Source organism: Cyprinodon variegatus, unplaced genomic scaffold (genome assembly GCF_000732505.1).
Source record: "Cyprinodon variegatus isolate N-32 unplaced genomic scaffold, C_variegatus-1.0 Scaffold320, whole genome shotgun sequence".
Lineage (NCBI taxonomy): Eukaryota > Metazoa > Chordata > Actinopteri > Cyprinodontiformes > Cyprinodontidae > Cyprinodon > Cyprinodon variegatus.
In genome coordinates, this window is record NW_015150773.1 from 144,060 (window position 1) to 146,550 (window position 2,491).

General features: G+C 40.1%; 1 protein-coding gene across 1 annotated transcript in view; it reads left to right on the top strand.

Moving 5' to 3' along the window:
• Positions 1-2,491, top strand: part of LOC107091001 — a 14,778-nt gene that overhangs the window by 665 nt on the left and 11,622 nt on the right. The window contains exons 2-4 of the mRNA XM_015384698.1: positions 1,564-1,642; positions 1,768-1,993; positions 2,129-2,491. Of these exons, the coding sequence (XP_015240184.1) occupies positions 1,564-1,642; positions 1,768-1,993; positions 2,129-2,491 (668 nt within the window). The remainder of the gene's footprint in view (positions 1-1,563; positions 1,643-1,767; positions 1,994-2,128) is intronic.

A 2,491-nucleotide genomic window follows, 5' to 3' on the forward strand; every position in this document is an offset into this window, starting at 1 on the left:
AAAGCCTTGTTCAAAACACATTTTTTATATATTTAATCAACAAACACTTCATTACATGTCATGATTACTTTTTCTTATAAGTCATAATAACATATGTTGCTATTTAATCAACAACCATTTATTTTCCAGCTATTATTATGTCAAAATACAGTTTTCAGTTTAGTTTTTATTATTTTAAAACAATGTTTTCATCCAGTAATTATGATTGTAACATTTCACATAAAACTATTCCGTGATCTATGCTTGCAATATTTCACATTGAACTAGGGTGCTCAAAGTTTCAGTAAATCATTACATTTGTACCGCTCAGGGTGTGTGTGTGTTAAAACCTATAGCTCCATTTTCCAAACACATTTTGTTTAACTAGGCTGGATACATCTGCGCCAATGTTCCTCCAACCGGCCTTATCTTGACTTTTCTGCTGCTTCTGAGGCCTAAATAACCTTGGCCATCTGCCCTTCTGTTGCTGTACTTGGAACATTAGTGGTCCCAACCATCTGCTGTACCCAAAATTCCATCTTTTCTTAGAAACTTTCCTTTGCAAAGGCTGCTCTTTTAGGGTTATTCATTAACAGTCTACTCCTGCAAAGGTGCACTATCTAATCAGCCTTATTTGTACAGCTGTACTGTTCGCAGCTCAGACCCTTCCATGTTAAAAATGATTAGACCTTTAAACTAAGCTCTTTATTCAATGTAAAAGATGACATGCATACAACTTTAATTATATAACTTTAATCATAGGTGCGCACTAATTTCTCTACACCGCACCGCACCGTAGTCAAAAGGGCGGTGTGAGAGGGGGTGTGCGGGAGTTGCGGTCTCTGTCGGCTCGGTAACCGCACCGGAGCCAGTGTGAGCAAGGGGTCACTGGTCCAAAGGGCCCAGAAGTGAAATGGTACAAGCCAAATGGCTTTGTAAAAGCTGGCAGTTATTCTTTTGGTTCTCGTACCAAGGAGAGTTGCCAATATCCTTTGCTCACGTTAAGAGTGCTGATGAAATTTGAATTGTTAAGATTCTTCAACAACTCATCTATTTTTGGCATTGGAAATAATTGCCACGTTGGCGTTGAGTTAAGATATCTGAAGTCAAAACAGAACCCCAGAAAACCATCGTTTTTTTAAAACCAAAACAATGGGACTATACCGTACTACTCACTTGCAGAAAACTCAAACCTCCAGATTGAAGTCAGGCAGCAGATGTTCAGGGATCTGATATGACCTTTAGCGTGGCGTAGTATCATTTTTTAAGGTGAACTTTATTTTCAACCAAAGTAGTAAAATCTGGTATCTCTGTAAAAAGGTCTGGGTTATAGGTTAATGACTGAACTCCTCACCATAGGAAGCCAGAACTAGGTTGATCATTGATTTTCAGTTTCAAATTTCTCAGAAAGTCAAACAACTGAGCTTTTAAAGCTCAGAGAAATCAGCCATATTTAAACACAGTTACCATAGCAGCTACATCTGTGATTAGATAGGAACATCCCCCCTGTGGACAGGAGTCCCTGAATCCTGTCCGTTTGTTGTTCTACAGAAAGTGACTTAATGCTTCCCGGTTCTTTCACAGAGTGGACCAGCAGAACTCAGAGGTTCCCAGGGGTCCATCTGCCCAGCAGCACCAAATTCAACTGGACTCCACATTTATGGTCTGTATTTACTACAACTCATTTCCCTTAGTTCCCTTCACAGTTATCCCCATGCTGCTCTCAGAGACCAGAGGAGCCAGTCTGTCCAACAATAATTAATATATTAATATATTGTTTTGTTCCAGCTGCTGGAGGAAAACATTGTTACTTTTGTGAAGAAGGAGCTGAAGAAGATCCAGAAGATTCTTAGTCCAGATCACCCAGAAAGCTCAGAGGATATTTGGGAGAACGAGGATGAGTTAGAAGCTGAGGATAAAGAGCTGAGCAGCTGCAGAGAAGCTTTGATGAAAATTACTCTGAAGTTCCTGAGGAAGATGAAGCAGGAGGAGCTGGCTGAGCATCTGCAGAGCAGTAAGAGGATTTCTAATAAAAAAAAACCTGATGCCAAAAGGAACTTGTTTCATTAAGAAGAGACAAGCTATCTATCTTTTGACTAATCTATTAATTGATTCTTTTTCAATGCTAATTATGTTCTTCCATTTTCAGAACATTTGTCCTTAGTTTGTCAGCATAAACTTAAAGCTAACTTGAAGAAGAGATTCCAGTCTGTTTTTGAGGGGATCGGTAAAGCAGGAAGTTCAACCCTTCTGAGCCAGATCTATTCGGAGCTTTACATCACAGAGGCAGGGGCTGGAGAGGTCAATGATGAACATGAGGTCAGACAGATTGATGCAGCATCCAGGAAACCAAACAGACCAGAAACAACAATCAGACAAGAAGACATTTTTAAAGACCTACCAGGAAGAGATCAACCAATCAGAACAGTGATCACTAAGGGAGTGGCTGGCATTGGGAAAACAGTCTTAACCCAGAAGTTCACTCTGGACTGGGCTGAAGGCAAAGCCCACC